At 46.8% G+C, this 20563-nt stretch overlaps 1 protein-coding gene across 2 annotated transcripts; it reads right to left on the reverse strand.

The window, feature by feature from the left end:
- Positions 1–8416: 8416 nt before the first annotated feature.
- Positions 8417–16034, reverse strand: IL1B (interleukin 1 beta). 2 transcript variants are annotated; one of them, XM_060027703.1, is made up of 7 exons: positions 15986–16034; positions 15415–15476; positions 14831–14879; positions 12546–12744; positions 11592–11753; positions 10039–10169; positions 8417–9316 (listed from the first exon to the last, which is right to left on the reverse strand). In XM_060027703.1, exons 2-7 carry the CDS (start codon positions 15459–15461, stop codon positions 9104–9106), a joined length of 801 nt encoding a protein of 266 aa, XP_059883686.1. In that variant the 5' UTR covers positions 15462–15476; positions 15986–16034; the 3' UTR covers positions 8417–9103. The 2 variants fall into 2 exon arrangements, with proteins under 2 accessions (XP_059883686.1, XP_059883685.1); XM_060027702.1 differs by lacking the exon at positions 15986–16034 and having other exon boundaries at positions 15415–15540.
- Positions 16035–20563: the final 4529 nt, after the last annotated feature.

A 20563-nucleotide genomic window follows, 5' to 3' on the forward strand; every position in this document is an offset into this window, starting at 1 on the left:
CCTGTGATGTCAGTTAAATTTTTTAAGGTTCAAGAGCTGTTTGTGTGCATAGAAAAGCATTTATAGTTTCTTGAGCCTAAATTTGTGTAGTAAGCTATTACAGTTATATATTTAAAAACCAAGATTTTTCTTAATAAGTTCAAATGACAAATCTTGCCACTCTCTTTATAAAGCTAGTTTTTGGTACAACAATGAGAAAAAACACTTTCACTTTAAAAAATTAGTGCTCAGTTATTTCATTGCTTTGATAAATGGAATATTGTCTGCCATATCAGTAAACAAGGGATGTCACAGTCATCAGCGATTGCAGCCACCACGGATGGTGAGCTGGTGAGCCCTGAGGGAGCTCAGGAAGGAAAGAACACCTGCCATCTAGCAGCCATCAGACTGCAGTCATTCCCCACGGTGAGCCCTGAGGAAACACAGGATGTGAAAATACATGATACTGGCCCCCGATAGATGAGGTGCATATCGAAGGAATGATTTCAGTGAGCCCAGACTCTTGCATCCTCTCATATATAGAAAAGTGCTAAATTCCTTAACTTGACATATCTGATTTCTTTAGTTAACAGTAATAATTTGATGTTCCAGACTACCTGTCGTTTGGTGCAAAACCTCCTATATATCCTAGCTCCCCCCTGCCTCTTTGGAGCAGCTTCTCAGAGCTGTCTGAAATGCTGTCTCCCGGGCTGCAGTCCTCATTTTGCTCCAAATAAAACTCAACTCGCAACTCTCATGTTGTGCATTTTTTTTAAAGTCAACAGCATAATATATTAAATCTCACTAAATATTTACCTCTCTTTTCTAGCATAGTTAATTGCGTTTTTCTTAAATATTTTAAACTACAAATTTAATATATCTGCAAATTTAGTATGTAATTTTTTTTTCCAAACATTTCAAAAACCTGCCAGGGTGGATTAAAAAAATCTAAGGAGCAAAATATTTCTAAGCACCTAAGTCATGCCTGTAACTCCAGAGAAAGCAAATAAAAAATGTAGTAACTCAGGCTCTGAAAATGCAAACGCAATCAAATTTTCTGTCCTTCAAATGAAAATCAGAAGTCTAATATCAATTGCACATTTCAAATTGGAATTACAAAGTTAATATGACAAATTCTTTAATGTTTCAGTTTCTTTAATTGTTTCAGGCCCATTAAATAACAAAGACAGATCACCAGGAGACTCTCAAAACTTATTTCTAAGCTAAACACAAAAAACGTTAAACCTATGGGTTTCATTTACATCATCAGCTCTATGCTTTTTTTTTTTTTTCCTTTAAATACTTACGTGGTGTTGTCAAGCCACTTAACCCAGGGGCACAGACCACAGATGAACTATCTCAGTAGGCTCCTAGATCAAAGATTCTGACCCTGAGTTTCCTGCGTCAAAGATTTAGCAACTTGACTTGGGCTACTGGCTTGAGAATCTGAGACAGGGTTAGTGGCCTCTTGGATAACTCTTGACGCAAACCACAGGGTGACACACTCAGTCAACCCTTAGTGTTGGATGCAGGTTGCTGAGTCAGAGGGAAGCCTTCGGACCAGGCTTTTTAGCTGTGAGTTGATGTCACAACTAAGTCCCATGGACGTCTTTCAAATGGCATCCTTACGCAATTTTTTTTTTTTTTTTTTTGCGGTATGCGGGCCTCTCACTGTTGTGGCCTCTCCCGTTGCGGACCACAGGCTCCGGACGCGCAGGCTTAGCAGCCGTGGCTCACGGGCCCAGCCGCTCCGAGGCATGTGGGATCTTCCCGGACCGGGGCACGAACCCGCGTCCCCTGCATCGGCAGGCAGACTCTCAACCACTGCGCCACCAGGGGAGCCCCCTTACGCAATTTTTATCTTAACCGCTTTCAACCTTTCACCACCTGTTGTAGATAGATAGTCTTGCCTCTTGTCCGGATTGTAGTTAATATCTCTCATTGTTTTATCAGACTCAACTAATTTCTGTACTACCTGATTTTTTCCCTAATGTTCCCTGATGACTGCAACTCTGTACTCATTGTATTCATTAATAGGTACTTTAAAATCTCAGCGTTCTTATGCCTGCAATGGAATAAATTCTTATGCATTTATTGCCTGTGATGGCCAATGCTCACAGCCGTCGTGTAATAATGAATAAGGGGGAGATGCCTTTCAGACTCTTCTGGGAGCCAGTAAGACCTTAAAGGGGTTGATGGTAAAGCACAATAGCGTTTCGAGTTTGGCAGAAGATGACAGCAGCTGGGGCGGCTCAGCCTGTTTGACCTGAGAAGCAGTTGAGAATCGTCCTGTTCAAGAGAGGAGAACCCAGACTGGGCAGGATTAACAACCTCAAGGACCTGGACGCCTAGCATCACTGAGCACTCTGAGCTGTCTCATTCAGAAGATGGGAGCAGGGCTTCCCTGGTGGCGCAGTGGTTGAGAGTCCGCCTGTCGATGCGGGGGACACGGGTTCGTGCCCCGGTCCGGGAAGATCCCACATGCCGCGGAGCAGCTGGGCCCGTGAGCCATGGCCACTGAGCCTGCGCGTCCGGAGCCTGTGCTCTGCAATGGGAGAGGCCACAACAGTGAGAGGCCCGCGCACCGCAAAAAAAAAAAAAAAGTAAAAAGAAAAAAAGAAGATGGGAGCAGTCAGGAAAGAGCTGCCTCGTATTTCTATCCCAGGAATTATTGACCTACTTGCATCTGTTCCCATGCACATCACTGCCCAGCATCACCTCCCCTACGGGACACCCAAGGCTTTGGCTTTTCTGATCCTCTTCCTCTCTCCCTCCTACTGACTGATGCACTATAACAACTCTCATCTTGAACATAAAAATCCGCTTTTGATCCCACAGTCCCCTCCAGCTACCATGGCATTTCTCTGTCCCCCTCGCTCTCACTTTTATTTTACTGCAAAATTACTCAAAGGAGCCTCGTCTACTCACTGGCTCACTTGCTCGCCTTTCACTGGAACCCATCGCAATCACACTTTTGTCCTCAGCTTTGTCCTCACTTTTGTTATGGCCACATACCACCTCTTTCTCACCAAATCCAGTGGCCAGGTCCTCATGTCCTCAGCCTCTCAGCATCATTGGGCCTGGTGGACCTCCTTCTCCATTACTTGTTTTTTTCCCGCCATCCTCCCCCCATCCTGATTTTTCTCTTCCCTCACTTTTTACTCGTCCTCAGTCTCCTTTGACGGCTCCATTTCTTCCTTCCAACCTCTTACGTAGCACCCCAGGCTCAGTCTTTGGCCATTCTCTCTTTTCTATCTACACACTCTTGGTAGGTATTCTCATGTGATCCATGGTATTCTATGCCTTCTACTTGCCAGTTACTCCTGAATCTGAATCTCAGGGGAGATTCCAATTTTTTTTTTTTTTTTCCGGTACGCGGGCCTCTCACCGCTATGGCCTCTCCCGCTGCGGAGCACAGGCTCCGGACGCCAGGCTCAGCGGCCATGGCCCACGGGCCCAGCCGCTCCGGGGCATGTGGGATCTTCCCGGACCGGGGCACGAACCCGCGTCCCCTGCACCGGCAGGCGGACTCTCAACCACTGCGCCACCAGGGAAGCCCCGAGATTCCAATTTTATATCCTCATGGATGTCTAATATATATCTCAAATGAAACTTGGCCAAAGCAGGACTTTTGGAGAATCCCCTCCCCCCAATATGATACTTGTCCCTTCCCAAGTCTTCCCCATTTCTGTTAAATACCCCCATTTGCCCAGTTAATCAGCTCTCAACCTGTGAGTGCCCCTTGATTGCTCTCTTTCCTTTACCTCCCACATTTACTCTGTCAGCCAGTTCTGCTGTCAATGCCCAGAACACCTCCCTTCTCACCTTCTCTGCTATTACCCTAGTCCAAGGTACCATTGTCTCCTGTGTAGTTCATTGCCACAGCCTCCTAACTGGTCTTTCTGCTTTCGTTCTTGACACCCTCTCCTCCTGCCCCCAGGGTCCATTCTTCACACAACAGCAAGAGTGATAAAACTTCTATGAGGTCATCCCTTCCGTGTGTAGGATGCTTTGCAAAACACAGTAAGTCCAAACTCCTTACACAGAGACCTGGCCCTTGCCTGCCCCATCCCTGCATCCTCCTCTCCAGCCCTCTCTCCTTTGCTCACTCTGCTTCCACCACATCGGCCTACTTACTCTGCAACTGATGGGGTTCAAAGCAGGCTGCCTCCAAATATGCCACTTTGGTATATTGACTATTTTGAATTAAAGTTACTTTGGAAACAGCCGGTGCAAGAAGAAGGCTCTGACCCTCTTTTGTCCCCCCAAAACAGGAAATAAATCTCCCACGGGAAGATATCCTACCTACAGCAGAAGGATAGGAGGCATCTTTATGGCCAGAGACAGGGAATTCAAGGCCAAGAAAGATGTAGAAACAAACAAATTTTGTTATGTCAGTAATCTGCTGCCCCAAGCAAAAACCCCTCTGTTTTGTCAAATTTTCACACATTTTCTTTGTCTAAAAGGTATAAAAGCTGCCTACTTTGGTCACTTCTTTGAGCCTCATGTCTTTGGAGTTCCTGTATATGTGAAATTAAATTCAGTTGTTTTTCTCCGGTTGATGTTTTAGGTCAATTTCATGGTTAGACCAGCCAAAAAGAACCTGGAAGGGTAGAGGAAAAATGTTTCCCTCTCCTATACCTCATACACGCCAAGTCCATTTACAGCTGTGTGCTACCTCCCCTTGGCATGCTGTCTCCCCAGATCTTTGCAAGATCGGCACCCTCCCTACATCTCTGCTCAAGCCACCTTCCCTGACCAGCTCACATAAACCAGCACCTCTCATTGCACCCACCCTTATTCTCTATCCTAAGAAAGCTAAGCTACTTTCCTATCGCTGATGATGAACTGAACCACAGATGCTAGATCTCCCTGCACCCCCATCATTTTTTTTTTAATATGGCTGTAGACCACCCCCATCATTACAGATGAAGAAAAGAAGCCAGAGGTCAGAGTGGCCCCAGGCCTCCACTTCAGCCTTCTCCCCCTCACTGTGCAGCAGAATTTGATTAGGTGTTGTCACTACCATCACCTGACACCCTGACATGAGGCGGTCACTCTTGGCCTATTCAACCAGCCCAGTGAACACAGCACCAGGGCAGCAGCCCCATGAGTAGCGGAAAGGAGGCGGGAGTGACCTACAATGTCCTTCGTAAATTTTTTCAAATCGAAGTACAGTTGATTTACAATGTTGTGTTCAATGTGAGCCCCAAAGGGTTCTGCTTGGTTTCAGCATGTAAGCTAAAATATTGGAAGACTAACATTCCACAAGGATTACGGCCCTGGGAGGCCTTTTGGGAAGGGAACTGGACTTGCTGCTCTGGTAGTGAGGCTGACAGTGGACGGTGCAGCAGGAGGACATTACCTACTTGGGACAAGAGTCTCACCCCCAAGGGTGGGAGGGCAGTGAGGCTCACCTTCCAAGTTGGACATCTCTTCCAGGTGTTCCTGATATATTTTACTTTAAAGTCAAACCATAGCTCCTGGATCCTTCTGGTCCAAGGACTGATCCAAACCCAACATTCACACGTGAACACTGTGGCCCCTTCTGGCCGGTGCTTCTTCAGGTTGACTTATAGCCTCAGGAACCTCAGGCAGTGGCTGGGACTCCCTCGGCCCACCTGATCCCTGGCGGATGAAGGATTTCATACCTTTTGTCTCCGAGGGCTGGTGGGATTGGGGTGCAAGTACTGGAGGTGAGGGGCTGGAGAGAAAGAGAAGCATTGGCCCTTTCAAACCGCCTGTGGGGAAACTCAAGACTTGGAAGGGAGTGGCCGAATAACTGTCACAATTCCCACCTTAGTTCCCAGAGGGCCCCACCTGCCCAGGACAACCTGGACCTCTCTGTCTCTAGCTGCCCCATTTGCCAGAAGGGAAAATATTCTCAGAGACAGTGATGTCCCTGATAGGGAAGGTGACTCAGGTCCCAAGCACCCTCCTTGCCCCTTCCTGTCCCACTTTTCCTGGTACACTTGCTGCGTTTCATGGTTTTACGACCTGCTTTCAGAGAGGGATGTGAATTTTCATGATTCTTGTGTAAGCAAACAGTCATGCTTATACAAATAAGCAAAGCAGTGTTTCTGGACTTCCCAGGTAGAAAATTGAATCACTTGGCTTGCTTCCAAACTGCCAATTTAGGAGGCAAGATGTGGTCCCCCACCCCTGGGCGGGCATCTTACCAGTTCTCTAGGTCATCCTCACCCCGGCGTCCAGCTGAATCAGATGGTTGTGGGTAGTTCAGCAAGTCTGTACTGGGGAGTGAGGAATGGGGTGGGGAGGAGGTCTGCACAGAAGGCCCACGGACTTACCCTTGCCCCTCTGACCAGGACGTTGTGGCAGCCACCCACTCCTAACCTGTCCTTCAGACAAGGTATGCTCCCACCCACCATTGCATCACTTACCTTCCCTCACCTGCTTACTGCAGTCCAAGCTTATGGGATGAACCACACCCTAATCCTACTGTCTGCCTGACACAGAATCCAAGACATCAAGTCAAATTCAGAAGCGCCGACCTCTTACTCTCCAAGTACGTGGATGGGATCTCCTTGAAAGCTGGTCAGATCTGTGCTGCTGTGGTGCAGACGAACTGACGTCCCAGCCCGTTGGTTGTGTTTCCTGGGCTGGGTGAAGTGTGGGCATGGGGAAGGCACTGCCTCTCCTCACTTCAACCATCTGACCCTTTCCATTTCGAAACAGGCCATTTTTCTTTTCCAGGATAAGGCTACCCAGTGTAGAGAAAGGAGAGCTGTTCCCAGGGAAATAATTTGGCCCCAAACCAGGGATAGAACAGCCCTTGGAAGATCTATTTTAGTGTTTGGCTCAGGTCCAGGAATTGAAACACATTTCAAATTGAATATTTTAATGCAAAAGATTAAAATGTATATATATGTAATTCATGAATATAGTCATCTTGTAAAAAAATTCAAACTTTATAAATAAAGCTAGAGTTCCTCTTGACGACCCCCTCCCGGCCCCATCCCACCTCAAGTAACCGCTATTTTCAGTTCAGTCCATACTCTTCCAGACCTCTCTGCTTTCCATGATCTTAGAAGCACATGGCTATGCATTTTGAATGGGCAGTGTTTTTTTCTTTTATGTAAATGGTATCATTTTGTACTTATTGTTCTGCAACTTGACTTTTTCTCACAGTGATTTGCCTGGATCTCTTTCCATTTCAGAGCTCTCTTTTTCTTTTTAATTTGCCGTTTTATTTAAACTTTTTCCTACCAAAGGACCTTTAGGTTGTCTCCAGCTTATTCTGTTACACTTTTCCTAAACAATTCTAAAGTAAACCTCCTGAAATTTGTTTCTTTAGGGAAGACACCAAATAGTGGAACAGTAAGTCATGTTAGAAATAAATTAGATACTGTCAATGTTTTCTCCAAAATGGAGGTACGAATTTTCTCTCACAGAGATGCTTCATAATCTGGCTTCCTTATGAGGTGAGGCGCCTTCACACTTTGTCATTTTGGCTGGTGTGTCTTCCCTTTTGGACCTCAGAGAGGTGGGTGGAATTGTACCACTGAACCAAGGAAAGGGGATTGTATCACTGCTGGGGCTCCCAGGGGCACCTCTGCTTTCTCCCCAAAGCAGCTCCCCGCCTCCCAGGAACCCTGTTACATGTTGAGGATGGGTACCACTTGGATACTTGTTTCTCATAGCCATCCCATCCTTTTGTACTGCAGTTAGGAAGCAGACCGAGCTGGGGGTGCGGCCCTGCCGGCTTTAAAAAAAATAACACTATTTTATTTGAATACATAATATAGTCACATGATTCAAGAATCAAACAATATAAAAAGTATTAAGAGAAATGTCTTGCTCCCACCCTTATCCCCTTGTATCTTATTCCCCAACACCTCACGGCTACTTTTTAAATTTCTTACATATCTTCCAGAATTTTCGAAATCAGATAAAAGACCTTGGAAAGGACTGCCTTATTTTCTTCTGCTGTTTGTTACATAAAAGCTAGCACCCTATAAACACTGCCTCTTGTTCTTATTTATTTATTAGGCTGCACCGCGCGGCATGCGAGGGATTGAACCCATGCCCCCTGCAGTGGAAAAGCAGAGTCTTAACCACTGGACCACCAGAGAAGGCCCTCCTGTTCTTTTTTTTTTTTTTTTTTTTTTTTGCGGTACGCGGGCCTCTCATTGTTGTGGCCTCTCCCGTTGCGGAGCACAGGCTCCGGACGCGCAGGCTCAGCGGCCATGGCTCACGGGCCCAGCCGCTCCGCGGCATGTGGGATCTTCCCGGACCGGGGCACGAACCCGTGTCCCCTGCATCGGCAGACGGACTCTCAACCACAGCGCCACCACGGAAGCCCACCAGATATACTTTTGATGAACAATAGAAACGAAAGGGAGAGGTATCAAGGCTGGTCTTTTCTGGCCAGCGATGTTCCTAAGTATCTCGCATTCAGTGATGAGGAATGAGCTTCTGAGTCCCCAAGGAGGATGCTCATGGCCCCATTTACCTTGACTCTTCTATGTCAGATCCAAGACAAGTCAATGACCACGTGGCAAAACATTTGTTTTCAGTGAACTTTATTTCAAAATCATTGAACAATCTGATCATCCTTCCTCATTCATAAATATTCCTTTTGAAATGATCTGAGCTTAAATATTTTCAGGCTTAGTGAAAGGACTTGATATAAAGACGGCACACTAGCCCAAATGAAATTGGTTCCATAGATATAGAAGACTAGGATTTTTCACAGACTCTGCTGTTTCTTGGCCCCCTTGAATTAAATTAAATAGATTAACCCATCAATAAATAAATAAATAATTAATTAAATGGTCACTCATCAGAAGCTGTGTGCAAAGGACAGAGGATTTCTCTGAACCTAGTGTGCCATGGTTTCTGCCAGGCTGGCTTTGAGTGAGTGGAAGAGGTGAGAGAGGGCTGGCTCAGTGGTTGGGGTCTGAGGACGGGCAGAAGAAGCGTGGGAAGAGTGGGGTTATTCCCGCCGGCTGGTGGGCAGGAGGTCTCGTAGCATGAATATACGGAGGGAAGTTGGGCATTGATTAGACAACAGTGAAGTTCAGGCTGCAGCCATGGTCTTCGATTCCCCTTCTGCTAGCCCTCAGGGTCATTCAGCCCATATGGACTCTGGGTACAGCTTCCTTTAGGGAGAGATGATTTCCATGGTGAAGTCAGTTATATCATGGCCGCCTTTGGAACGTCCTAGGAAGATGGGCTTTTCTTCTGCTTGAGAGGTGCTGATGTACCAGTTGGGGTACAGGGCAGATTCAAATTCGACGCTATTCTTGATTTCTGTCTTGTTGAAGACAAATCGCTTTTCCATCTTCCACTTTGGGTAAGTTTTGGGGTCTACCTCCTGCAGCAAAACAGAAATAAACATTTTCATGAGGGCAGGGACACAGACACTCTACTCTGATCTGGACAAAGATATTCTCTGGGTCGGCTAGAGAGAAAATGGATACGAAGGTCACAGGCCCAGGAGCCAGACTCCTGAGTTATCTTTGAGACCCCAGGTTTCTATGTGGTGACTGAAGGTGTCCCTTATCCTCTTCTGAAACTTAGCATCAAATGCTAGGTGGGAATGTTTTTCAAAAGTGAAAATTAGATTAAAGCTCCTAGGCGTATCTGTTTGCAGGGACTTTGCTGTATTTTCCTCATGGCCCTGTGGCTAGAATGACTTCAGCTTGGAAATGAAGCTTTTGCTGGGAAAGCGGGTGAGGAGAGGTGTGATTTTGGGAGAGGGTTGGAAATGATGACAGGTGACTGGTCCCCTGAGCAGATTAAGTTCCCAAAACGTCATCTAACAAGTGGAGCAACCCTAGCACTGTATAATCTGTTGGGTGGTCACAATGGCAAGACACAAGAACATCTACATAATGATTTAATTTTCTGTGGTGGGAGTGAAAGTTGCATGCATTTAACACTTACATTAAACTTATTTACATCTATGCAAAATTATCAAGTAGCTCTGCTCCCAGAGTTTCTAAGGGGAAGAGGTAGTTGTCTTGGAAGAAAGTGATGGCTAGGCGTCCTTCAGAGGAGCCTGAGAAGGGCCTTCAGCCCCTGGTACCCACTCACCTCCAGCTGCAGGATGGGCCTATCGCCTTTCATCACACAAGACAGGTAGAGATTCTTTTCCTTGAGGCCTAAGGCCACAGGTATCTTGTCGTTACTTTCATCTCCTTGCACGAAGCTCATGCAGAAAACCACTGGGGAGAGGAAAGGGGTCTCATGGTTAGGGACACACAGCACTGCAGGGACTCTTACAATTTAGCATCCTCTGCGGAAACCCACACCGAGGTCCCTATGGCTTAACAGACAGGGTAATGGGGCTTCTCACAGATCATAGCAGGTTCAGTTGGTTGAAACAGGTTTTTCCCCAAAGAAGGTCTAGGGGCTTCTCAGAGCCTCACCACAGCGGCAATGAAGAATCAGGGGGTCTGATTTTTAGAAACTGCAGAAAGTCATCTTGTCCCTGACGGGTGATGTGTCCATCCACAAGAGCACAATAATTTGATCAACGTGAAAAGCAAGAAAAGAGAGAAAGCTGGGTCCCGGAAAAACATCGGGCACGGATCTGTTTCAGGAATGTAGAGAAGGAAGTGGGAAGAACTTGGGAAAGGAGCTTAGCTGGGAAAAGTGGCTGCAAAGAGAGACATGCATTTTTTTTTTGCGGTACACGGGCCTCTCACTGTTGTGGCCTCTCCCGCTGCTGAGCACAGGCTCCGGACGCGCAGGCTCAGCGGCCATGGCTCACGGGCCCAGCCGCTCCGCGGCATGTGGGATCTTCCCGGACTGGGGCACGAACCCGTGTCCCCTGCATCGGCAGGTGGACTCTCAACCACTGCGCCACCAGGGAAGCCCGAGACATGCATTTTAATCTCCCTTAGTCATAGCTGTCTGACTTGGAGGCCCCAAGGTCACCCTCACAGTGCGATTCTAAAGAAACAGGGCTGTCTTGTCTTGGCTCACACCAGGAAGCTTTCCCACAGTGATGCCTCTCTCCAAGGTCAGCAGCCTTGGAAGAGAACTGCCTGCTTCTTTCAGCTGCCCCCTGGACCGCAGCCACGGTGGCAAAGTGCTGGGCAGATTCCCACAACCCGTGGGACCCCAGTCTCGAGACAATTGCCAGTGACAGTCGAGAGATATGAGCTCCTGCTTGTCAGTAAGGTTTCCCTCTAAGGAACCATCTGGTATTGGGCCGGAAAGATGTTAGGGGCGAGGGGGCGGGGCTGGGCATGAGGCGGGGGAACAGATTATCTCCTCACCATTCTAGTTTCAACTGCAACAACAGGAAGAAAGAACCCACGGGCGGTTAGGTCTTGTCCATCAAATGATTCCTTTCTAAAAGAAGCACTGACGTGGCGCTACCATTACATGACTTGAGTGAACAGTGGTCCTGAGCGTGCTTGAGCCCCCTAATTTCTCAGAGTCACCTCTCTTGCTGAAAAATAAATGCGCTAAGGGACTCGATCTGGTGTCAACGCTAGGACCCAAACAAAAACATATTCTTTATTGTATGTTATTTCACTGCTGTCGATCATTTGCCTTAATCATCTACTCTGTTGAAAGTGTAGAGAATTAGCAAGCTACCAGGAGGCCAAGAAAAGAAGCAGGGTGTCCCCAGGTACCTTCTCGGTTCATATCCCGTGCGAGGAGGTGGAGAGCCTTCAGCACACACGGGCTAGCCAGCACCAGGGATTTTTGGTCTCTGTCCTGGAGTTTGCAGGTCAGCGACTGCACAGCCGCATCACACAGAAGATCATCGTCGTACGTTTCAAAGATGACAGGCTCTAAAATGTGGAGCACAGACGTCGTTTAGGTGGAAACTCAGAGGGGCAGGCCTGGTGCTGTGAAGCAGCAGAATTTGGTTCCTCCGAGGATATCTGAGCACGCACAGCCAAAGTGTGATTATAACATTGGTGGGCAGGAAGCTGGGGTGCGTCAGAACACTGGGCCTGGCACCCTAAGATTTGGGTTCAAGCCTCAGCTCTATTGCTGGCTGTGGATGGGCCATAGAGCTACTTATGTAAAGTGGCAGCGGCAATAGAACTGGCCCAACAGGGATATTCTGACACTCGCAGAAGATACATAAGTGAAAGCCCTCAGAATGATTGGGTGCTTTGCAAAGATCGGTAGTTATCAAGGTCCTATTTTAAGAATAGTTTCAACAACTAAAAATGAGACTAAAACCATCACCAAATTGGATTTTATACAGTCGTGTCTTGAGATGTTACATTTTGGGTACCATTTTATGCGTGACCATGAATATATTCTGGAAAAGCTTCCATTCTTAAGATTAATAGCACTATTACCCAGTTACACCATCCTTTCAGTAAAGAAGAATTCCTTAAAAAACCTTTTAAGTGAACAAATCGATCTGATGGAAGACAAAAAAAAAAGAATGGTTTCAACTAAAGAGATGATTAATTGGGTTTCTAGGTGTCTCTGTTTGCCTCTCACTGCTGGGCCTTCTCCTTTTAAAGGGTTTCAGCTTTAGGGAAGTTTAGTTGACTGTTGGGTTACGGCCTCTGAGAAGGAAATGACCAGCAATCTCGTGTCTGCCCTCAGCTCTCGTTAGGTACCTTCTTCAAAGATGAGTGAAAAGATGCTCCTCAGGCCATCATCCTGGAAGGTCTGTGAGCAGGGGATCTTCTGCAGCTTCTCCACAGCCACGATGACCGACACCACATGCCTGAAGCTTTTGTTGTAGAGCTGGTGGGAGATTTGCAGGTGGATGCTCTCATCTCCCGTGGAGCTGAGGTCCAGGTGTTGGACGCAGCACTGTAGAGAGAATAAGGAAGTCAGCGTGGGAAGGTGCTTGTGCCAGAAAACTCTGGTTTTGACATGAGAGAGGACGAAGGAGGGGGTAACAGAGCTTCTAAGGATAAACGTTCATCTCTCTGCAGCCCAGAGAGGTTAAGTGGCTTACCCAAGGGCACGTGGCAAGAGAGAGGCAGACCCAAAACTAAAACGTTGGCTTTCTGATGCCCTATATGGCATTCTTCTAGAATAAATACCATTTCTACCTTATCTCTTTTACACATGCTCCACCTAACTATAAACTTATACCTTCTTACACTTTTGATATTTTTGTAAATCTAATGCACTAACACTATGTAGTTAATTTTTCATGGCAATGATGATCATAATATTTTCAATACATCTATGCTCAATCAACAATTATTCTTTTTTTTTTGCGGTACGCGGGCCTCTTGCTGTTGTGGTCTCTCCCGTTGTGGAGCACAGGCTCCGGACGCGCAGGCTCAGTGGCCATGGCTCACGGGCCAAGCCGCTCCGCGGCATGTGGGATCTTCCCAGACCGGGGCACGAACCCGTGTCCCCTGCATCGGCAGGCGGACTCTCAACCACTGCGCCACCAGGGAAGCCCAATCAACAATTATTCTATACAAGTTTTTTTTTTCTCTCAAATGCTCTCTCATAAATAACCTGCCAATACTTTAAAAGTGGTTACTATTCCTGAAATAGGTTCCCATTTCCACCTTATGCAGAGAACCTGTATAACTAACTGCATTAAGGCTTAACTGAGGTTGCCCCCAAGGCACGATAATGGTTTAAAAGCTTGAAGGACAGCTAAAGAGACATATAACAGTGCAGAGGAAAGCTGAGAGCGAGATAAGTTCCTGCCCAGAGCAGAGGCGCCAGATGAGGGAGAGCCAGGCTCCTGGAAGAGACAGTGGAGGAGGGCCGGGTCGCACCCCACCCAGGGCCAGAGAAAATCAGTAACGCTGGTTTTAAAACCTTTAAAGAGATGTGCTTTTAACAAGACTGAGACTGGATGAGGAGGCTGGAGGAGGCTGTCATGAACTAAAAAAGTAAGAGAGAAGTAGCTGCCTGCTAATCTGTACAAGTGCATTAGCTGGGCTGATGGCTGGACACCCTGGGAAAGTTATCAGGCCTCTTACAGAAGAGAAGAGCCAGCTGGAACATCAGCAAGGCTCTCCGTTAAGATAAGAGTCAGAGGGCTTCCGTGGTGGCGCAGTGGTTGAGAGTCCGCCTGCCGATGCAGGGGACACGGGTTCATGCCCCGGTCCGGGAAGATCCCACATGCCGCGGAGCGGCTGGGCCCGTGAGCCATGGCCGCTGAGCCTGCGCGTCCGGAGCCTGTGCTCCGCAACGGGAGAGGGCACAGCAGTGAGGGGCCCGCATACCGCAAAAAAAAAAAAAAAAAAGAAAAAAGTCAGGGAAATACTCCTCTGCTGGGATAGACTTAGCTCCTGCTGACAATATTTCAGAACTGAAGGTTGCGGGATGCTAGGGTCTCTGACGTCATCCAGCTCATGAGCCTTATTTTTCAGATGAAGATCAGAGGGGTAAAATGACTTGACCAAGATCCACTGGCAAGTGAATAATTTTCTTGCCACTCCCAACTAAACTTTTTCTGTACATCATCTATGCCCTGTTATCATAAGCTCCACCCCAGGGAGCAAAAAGCAACTCCACCCTTAAAGGATGCAGACACGTTCATTCTCAAGATCATCTTCTCTGGGTCTCAGAGTGTGACTTAAGTGATTAACGTAGTTTCATCACTCTGAGGGCTAAAAGCCTCTTCTAAAAGGAGAATCAAATTTGCGTTGGAGCCTGGACCGTCTTCCTAACATGAAACAGCAAACGCTACCTCCACGGTAATTCCCCCTCACCCTCTGCAAGCATGGCCACCATCACCAAGCCTCAGTGAACCACTGTGGTGACGTGGGAGCTGCGTAGTGGCCAGCCTGCGTCTGTCTCACTGGAAGAGGAGAAAATCATTTGAACACAAAACTCCATAGGAACAAGGTGGACCCCTTTCCTTGAGTCTTTCCCATGTCAGAGCCCCTTCATGTGTTGGGAGCTAAGCCCACGGTCTCACCTTCATCTGTTTGGGGCCGTCAGCCTCAAATAACAGGTCATTCTCGTCACTGTAATAAAAACAGAGAGATTGTTCAATTATGTCTCCTGGACAAGATTATGTTTCCTTCCCTGCAAACAGTCTTCACCGTTAATAGGAAACTGCAAACAGCATGTTCCTTAGGGCTGCCTGAAGCTGCCAGTTTCCGTGGTGATATGCAATGGAAAAGCAAATGAGGCAGGGCAGGTACCCACGTTGCTCTCTGTTGGATGCTGAGACCTAACTTCCAGCCCAGTTAAAATCTGAGCTTTCTGTCTCATTTAAGCCAAATGTTGCAAGGGATCCCCTGTATTGTCCACTTGACACCTTTCCTTCCTGTTTGCCCTCTGCAGGCTGTCCCTGCAGCAACATCTAGATGGCCTATGGGGCCCAAGGCCAGACTTATAGTGGGAAATTAGTCTTTAAACCAGGTTTGCCTTGGAACCCTGCTTGCCACTGAAAGAGGCAGTTTGGTGGGGCAAATCTGGTCTTCAAGCTCAGATGACACACTCCACTCTTGAGAGGGGAGCCCTGTTCACATTACTGGTATCAATTTTCCCACTGACCTGTAGTAAGCCATCACTTCGTTGGTGGGTTCAGGTACCGTTGCCATGGCTGCTTCAGAAACCTGTGTAGAGAGGAGAAAATGAGTGACCATTTGCCACGCCAGTCCCCACGAGGGCTGCCTTCACACGTGAATTGCCGTCAGCATCTAGTACCTGGTAGGCATGCAAAGAAGCAGTCTTTGAAGGCATAAGTGAATGCGTGAAAGAGTCATCCTTTGGGTCCAGAGTAGAGCATTTGCTAAATCAAGCCTAAACCAGGAGTGGATTTATTAGGAGACCTGGGGCAGAGGTTTGATGCTGAGCTCTCAGACAGCCGCTGCGAGATAAGCAGTATTAATCCGCAATATTTTGCAAGTTATGGCGTTATAGTACATCTGGCATTTGTGCAAAAAGCCCAGCCCTCAGGCCCCGAGAGAAGGAGGGAGGGAGAGGGGAAGGGAGGGAGAGAGGGAGAGAGTGGGTGGGGGGGAGAGAGAGAGAGAGAGAGAGAGAGAGAGAGAGAGAGAGAGAGAGAGAGAGAGAGAGAGAGACTCCCTTAGGACCTAGTCATAAGGAAGAATTAAAGTGGTACCTGGACAATGAAGGCTGCCTGGAGAGAATAGAATCCCGGAGTGGCCTGTTGTGTCTCCAAGAGGTATGCTGTCTGCCAGTTTCTCCCTCACTATTTTATGGCCTTCAAAAGCAGAAGTGAGGAGCTAAGAAATTTCCCGGTTTGGTTAACTGATTTCACAACCAAGTTAAAAAAAAAAAAAAAAAAAAGAGGATGGATGGGAACTTCTGGGAGAGGGTAAACTGAAAAAATTCTCTAATCCTTGGAAGGGCAAGTGGTAGCAAACTGTGACATATTTTTGCAAATGTGTCATTATGCAAATATATGTTGTTTTTTCTGACAACTATTGTGCAGATGATGTCAATCAAAAATACTGGGGTTTCCTAGGTTAGAAGGACGTTTTAATTTAGGATCTCTGGGGTAAAGTGGAAGACACGCGGAGAGACACACATACAAATGCTCCCTCACTCTTTGCACATAAGTTTAGGAACCTTCCCACTTGGAGATGGATAAATGGGCCTAATGAAGTAACAGTAACCCTGCCAGTTCTGCACCCAGCGTGCTGTTTTCTACCTTGGGGGCTCCGGGTCAATTACTGGGGAGTAATTACTGGGAGCCTCTGGGGAGACACTTGATCTTGCTAGGATGAAGCAGAGAAAACACAGTAGTGCAGGGGTTCAGGCTCCAGATGGGGCTGGGGAATCCTTGGAGACAAGTTCATCCAACCCATTCAGACCAGGTGCTGGTACCCTAGCCAATTGCATATGGAATCTCCATCAATGTTCGGTGAACGGTGAAACGAGCCTGGATTGAGAACGTATTTGAAAAGATTGTGAATAAGTCAGGCTTCGTGATCACATTCCCTCTTTAAGATGCAGAGATGTTTTTTGCCTGAAAGAATTTTTTTCTGTTAACTCTGAAAAGTGAAAATTTTTACAAATAAGAATATTCAGGGCTTCCCTGGTGGCGCGGTGGTTGAGAGTCCGCCTGCTGATGCAGGGGACGCGGGTTCGTGCCCCGGTCCGGGAAGATCCCACATGCCACAGAGCGGCTGGGCCCGTGAGCCATGGCTGCTGAGCCTGCACGTCCGGAGTCTCTGCTCCGCAACGGGAGAGGCCACAACAGTGAGAGGTCCACATACCACAAAAAAAAAAAAAAAAAAAAAGAATATTCAGCTGAGGCTATATCCCTTGGTAAGTCCAAGAGTTATTAGACTTTGTTTTTTTCTCTAGCTTTATTGCAGTGCAATTCACATATAACGTTGTATAAGTTTAAGGTGTACAACATGATGATTTGATATATATATATATATATATATATATATATATATATATATATATAAAAGATTACCACAATGAGGTTAGTTAACACATCCATAACCTCACACATATATATACATATACATACATATACATATGGTGGTGAGAACACTTAAGATCTACTCCTTTAGCAACTTTCTGCCGTATGATACAGTGATACAATATAGTTAATAATAATCACCATACTGTACATTAGATTCCCAGAACTTATTCATCTTATAACTGAAAGTATGTACCCTTTGACCAACATCTCCCCATTTCTCCCAACCCCTAGCCCTTGGCAACCACTATTCTTTTCTCTGTTCCTGTGAGTTTTGCTTTTTTTTTTTTTAAGATCCCACTTATAGGTGAGATCATATAGCATTTGAATTGCTCTCACTTATTTTACTTAGCATAACACCCTCAAGGTTCATCCACATTGTGACAAACAGCAGGAGTTTCTTCTTTTTTATGACTAAATAATATTCTTTTATATACATATTGTATACCTCTATATAGAGATATATATCCCTGTAATATAGTCTGAAATCAGGAAGCGTGATGCCTCCAGCTCTGCTGTTCTTAAGGTTGCCTTGTCTCTTCAAGGCCTTTGGTGATTCCATATGAATTTTTGGATTGTTTGTTATATTTCTGTGACATATGCCATTGGAATTTTGATAGGGATTGCAGTGCATCTACAGACGGCTTTAGGTGGTATGGACAGTTTAACAATATTAGTTACTCTAGTCCCAAACATGGGATACCTTTCCATTTATTTGTGTCTTTGATTTCTTTCATCAATATCTTATAATTTTCAGTGTACAGATCTTTCACCTTCTTGGTTAAATTTATTTGTATTTCGATGTTATTGTAAATGGCATTGTTTTCTTTATTCCTCTCTGGGTATTTTGCTGTTAGTGTACAGAAATGCACCAGACTTTGTTTAACTCAGACACCAGAAGAGTGCCTGCCCAGGGTACTGCCCCAGGGTAGCCCTAGAAGAAGGAGTGAATGACCGGGTCAAAAATGGGGCATGGAGTCTGGGAACGGTGCCTTCTCTAGCCCCTTTGTCACATCAATATTATAGCACTTATTATAGCACCGAATCGAAACCTGGCTCACTTACCTGGTTCCCTTAGGAGGCTGTGAACTCTTCTAGAGCTGGGTCTAGCCCAGTGTGTGACATGCAAGTTCAGGCAGTAAAGCTTTGCTGCCTGAAATAGTGAGCAGGAATTTGACAGTGTTTTTACTCAAATAAGGATGTGCTTACTCTGTGCCAAGTCCTGGGCTTGCACAACATGGTTCATGGGAGAGAGTTCCTGACTTTCACAGGCAGGAGGGAAATAGACTCTACCGTGAGCAAGAATGATGCAGTGGCTTCACCAACCAGCCTTCTGATTGGGCTCTCAGTATCTTGATATCAGGAAGGCAGACACAAGAATCCCACCTTTGGGAAGTTATATGTTTCAGAGAGAATCTAAGAGCTGCATCCTGTTCAATGCATCCATTCCTTGGGAGTTTGGGGAGCAATAGTCCCTAAGTCCTCATAAAATTGGGTGTTCGGTTGTGCAGACTCCCCGGAGGCCCTGCCTAGGGAGACTGGTGGATGACTCTGTTTTCCTTTCATAAGGTCCACCCTGGAAATGAACCCCTGGTCCTCAAGTCTCACTGAAGGAACTACCACCTTCCTCAGACTCTTTATGCTGGGGGTCCACAGGACCCGGTGGTCTGGTAGCTCTGTGAGCTCTCCTGACAGAGAACACAGAGAGGCACTCAGTCGCTGATGTGATTACAAGCTGAGTGAAGGAGGATGGAAGCCAGTGACAGGAGAGCAGGTATGCAAGGGACCCATGTCGTTTCTGAGTGAATCCATTCTGTTTCTGGGAATCGAGATAGAGGTCAGGAATGAATCTACTTCTCCATCCTCTTCATGCACCAGTATCCAGGGTGCATGAGCCCTCATTCTTTCTCCTCAAGGGAAAGTTTGGAGCCATGGGGCAATGCCCTTTGACGTAGTATTCTCTACAGCTCTGCCATGTCTCATCCTGATCCTGTAGCCCAGACCCAAAACCTGGCAGCATCCGGTCCATCTCAGGAAGTGAAACCTCTTATTGTGTCAAGCAGGCCGGTTGCACAATGCATGTATTAAACCCTGTCTTTCCAAGGAAACCACTCAGGCCCCAGCACTTCTTTCCGGTTCCCAATAAACAGAAAACATCTCACTACAGATGTAGTTGCATGGAGGGAGGGCCTGGAAGAGGGACGACGACGGAGATGGAGATGCAGACACCCAGGGAAATGGACCAAGCAGAAGTGCGGGGGAGGTGTTGGCAATGCCAGGACGTCACAGGGAGCTCCAGCTTTTGGGGAATTCTTCAGCTGCTGAGTCACCCAAGCCCTTCTCAGCTGCAAGTTGCCCTCTACCCTGGTAGGTCATTCCTCTGAGACAGGATCCTGGCACTGATTCAGAGCAGCAAGTGCCCTGGTACCATCTTCTGCCTAATCTTGGGCGTTGAACCTCTCTCATCAAGGTTGGCCTCACTGAAAAGGTCTTCGATCACTTTGAACAAGAAGACCAGCAAAATAATCATGGGTTACTTCTTATATCATCATGATACATGTAGTGATGACTGCTCTCCGCTGCGGACTATTCCTTCCTGGTTCACTCCCTTGCTCAGAACAGAACTAAGGTACAACCATCCCTCCCATTTTCCCCACGTCCCTTCTCATCCTTGGCATTGACTTCCTAACATTGTTCATAAGAGTCTGCATTTTCCTTCCATTATTTCCACGGGTCTTTCTGGTACCTGAATGTGTAAACAACGTCCTGTGTAGCCACACCTGTCTCCATGAATTCCCGACTCCTTTTCCTCCTGCTTCGGGGATTATTTGGGAATGAGCAGTCTGATTTTTAGTTTTGAGACCGCTGCTCTTCCTCTCACAGCATCATCTCATTTGGGCCTGCTTCCTACCCCCCTGGACCCAGGTACTCAGAGTGGCGACAGACAGACTCCAGGAATATTCCATTCTTCCTCTAGGTCTAGAACAAGGAGGGCTTAGATATATAAGCAGGAGGTTTGGTGCAGCGAGGTGTATGGTCTCCAGTGGCCTCTCCCCATAGGCTCAGTCGTTATTTCACCTCTGAGAGCCCAGTGAAAACTTGCCCTTCCTTTGGATCCAACAGAAAAGCCCTGGGTGGGTAAGGTGGATATCAAGGGCTTTGTGCTCTATATCTTTTCGCACACATCGTGTGTACAGGAGAGTCGGCCTCAGACATAGTACTCTGATACAACTTGTACCA

Source organism: Delphinus delphis, chromosome 12 (genome assembly GCF_949987515.2).
Source record: "Delphinus delphis chromosome 12, mDelDel1.2, whole genome shotgun sequence".
Classification (NCBI taxonomy): Eukaryota; Metazoa; Chordata; class Mammalia; order Artiodactyla; family Delphinidae; genus Delphinus; species Delphinus delphis.